The 2,924-nt window shown below is 39.7% G+C and overlaps 1 protein-coding gene across 1 annotated transcript in view; it reads left to right on the top strand.

Moving 5' to 3' along the window:
• The window catches only part of LARS2 (leucyl-tRNA synthetase 2, mitochondrial), a 151,393-nt gene that overhangs the window by 143,284 nt on the left and 5,185 nt on the right, over positions 1-2,924 (top strand). The window contains exon 20 of the mRNA XM_019508888.1: positions 1,103-1,230. Within this exon, the coding sequence (XP_019364433.1) occupies positions 1,103-1,230 (128 nt within the window). The remainder of the gene's footprint in view (positions 1-1,102; positions 1,231-2,924) is intronic.

Raw genomic sequence — 2,924 nt, 5'->3', positions numbered from 1 at the left:
TTTTCTTCACCCTATTGACTTATCAAAGTTTCATATACAGGTACACCTTTGCATATTTTAAAATACATTTTCAGCTACACATACCATCACCAATTTTGAGTTGGCAATTCTGAGTTATTTGGTTTAGGAAAACATTTAAAACAGTGCTGATTTAGCATGTTGGGTTTGAGAGAACCCTGATTTTATAAGAAGCAAAAATGATTACAAAAACAATCAAAACTATCAGTTTAATTTTGGAATATGTTTATAGATGTTCAAGGTGAATGAAATCATTCTCTTTCTTGTGTGCCACAGAAGGTGAGAATTTTATTCCCACATTTTATTCCCATATTTAAGTTTTCATTTTATGCAATAATTATTTCAGTATGTATTCATTCTGTCTACCCGTAACTCACACTTAGCAGGAATGACTTTTCCTGTGAGAAAGTAAAGTATGGCATGCGGAAGGAAAACATTTATAGAAAATGTACGTGGGCCAGTAGAAGTGTAATATATTTCAGGGAGTGTGAGCGAGAGTGATAGGATAACTTCTTAAATGAAATCCTTTAATGTGAGTCTCAAAACACTTAGCACACATTCATTACATGGTCTTGTAAATATCATCCTTGTGAATTTGGAGTCATACAATATTCTACAAATGGAAAAATTGAGCCACACTGAGGCTTTGTCATTAAATTATAAACGGTATGCATTCTTAGGAGGTAATGATTTAAATCAAGTAACAGTTGTAATTGAAAAGGATTTAGAAAAAGTGATTAAGATTAGATTTCATCTTGTGTAGCAGCAATTGAAATTAAGTATTGGCTTTCTATGTCTGTGTCTTAAAACAAAGTAGCAAAAGCGTTGGCGCTCTAACTATAATCTAGAAAACATTTACATGAACTCCTTCAAAGCTCTGAAAGCTGTGATCTTTCTGTTTCTAATATGCTGCATGCAAAACCAAGTAGTGTGGTTTCCTCCCAGGAGATTTTCATTAGGCATGATTTAAAGTAAACAGCGTTTTGACTTATAATTTATCAAGCATACTCTAAAGAGTTAATGTGCTGGTTAAAGAATGCCGCTCAGTTTTGTTTTGTTTTGTTTTTTTAATTTGCTGTTCCAGGTTTGGTACATGTGCAGAATAAACTTTGCACCCAGTATAACTGGGATGCTGATGTGCTACAACAGTCCTGGCCCAAAGTAGACCCAGAATACCTTCAGCAGCCAGACATTCTAGAGATGTCTGTTCTGGTAAGAGCTTGCACCTTTTTTTTTTTTTTCAAAATTAGCTAATACATATTAACTTGTATGTTCTATTCTTGAGGTTTTGAGGAAGATAAACCAAGAAGGAAAGTATAAAATATATCTGTACAAATATGGATGCCGTTACTCCAACAGATTTGATTTATAAGCATTTGACAGCAAGAACTGCTAAGCAAATCTGAATGAGTCTGAAGCAGAATTTATGAAGAGACTATCAGCTAAGAGGCCTCTGCAGACTTTGAATCTATTAATGGTGGGATATAAATCTAAAAAATAAATAGTCCATTGATTTTTCTTACATCCATACAAAGCATAGGTAAAATGGGTTATGGAACATGTGGCTAAGGTTGCTAAACACTTTCATTTATAAAATCTTGTTTTCATTTCCAAAATGTAAAGAAGGCTGAAGTTTGTAAAACTTTGGAAACTTTAAATGAGGCTGAAGTTGTCCTCTTTGCTTTCTGCCACAGGCTGAACTTTGCTGAAGATTTCAACAAAACACGTATAACTGTTTCTTGACATAAGATTGGGGGAAAATTTCCTGGTGTTGATATTATTTTCATAGAATCATGGAAAATTAGAGTTGGAAGTAACCTTGAGAGGTCACCTAGTCCAACCCCCTGCTCAAATCAGGACCATCCCCAACTTTATCATCCCAGCCAAGACTTTGTCTAGTCAGGTCTTAAAAACCTGCAAGGATGGAGATTTCACCACCTCCGTGTAACCTGTTCCTGTGCTTTACTATCCTCTTAGTGAAAAAAAATTCTTCCTAATATCTAAATTAAACTTCCCTTGCTGCAACTTGAGACCACTGCTCCCTGTTCTGTCATCTGCCACTGCTGAGAACAGTCCAGCTCCATCCTTTTTGGAACCAGCCTTCAGGTAGTTGAAGGTTTTTATTAAATACCCCCTCAGTCTTCTCTTCTCCAGACTAAATAAGGCCAGTTTCCTCAGCCTCTCCTCATAAGTCATGTGCCCCTGCTCCCTAACCATTTTCACTGTCCTCCATTAGACTCTCTGCAATTTGTCCACATTGTTTCTATAGTGGGGGGACTAAAACTGGACACGGTACTCCAGTACTGCCCTCACTAGTGCTGAATAGAGGGGAGTAGTCGCTTCCCTCCATCTGCTGGCAACACTTCTACACGCCTCCAGACCTCAGGCTGGAGAGGACCGGGTTAGAGAGCTTCTGGAGGGGTTGGACATGTTCAAATCAGCAGGTCCAGATGCTCTCCGCCTCAGGGTGTTGAGGGAGCTAGCAGGGATTATTGCAGGGCCCTTGGCATGGCTTTACGAGCGCTCGTGGTGCTCGGGCCAGGTGCCAGATGATTGGAAGGTAGCCAGCGTGGTCCCCATCTTTAAAAAAGGGAGGAGGGAGGACCCAGGCAACTATAGTCCCGTCAGTCTTACCTCAATCCTAGGGAAACTCTTTGAGAAGATCATCATGGAGCACATCTGTGATGGGCCGGCCTCAGAGATGATGCTCAAGGGCAGCGAGCTTGGTTTCATTAGGGGCAGGTCATGTCCCACCAACCTGATTGCCTTTTATGATCAGGTCACAAAAGCCTTGGATGCAGGTGTTGCTGTGGATGTAGTCTTTCTGGACTTCGGCAAGGCCTTTGACACGTTCTCCCACCCCATTCTCATTAAGAAATTGGGTGACTGTGGCATTGATGCCTACA

This window comes from Gavialis gangeticus, unplaced genomic scaffold (assembly GCF_001723915.1).
Source record: "Gavialis gangeticus isolate Ggan-Ray unplaced genomic scaffold, GavGan_comp1, whole genome shotgun sequence".
Lineage (NCBI taxonomy): Eukaryota > Metazoa > Chordata > Crocodylia > Gavialidae > Gavialis > Gavialis gangeticus.
This window is presented reverse-complemented; position numbering and strand designations above follow the sequence as displayed.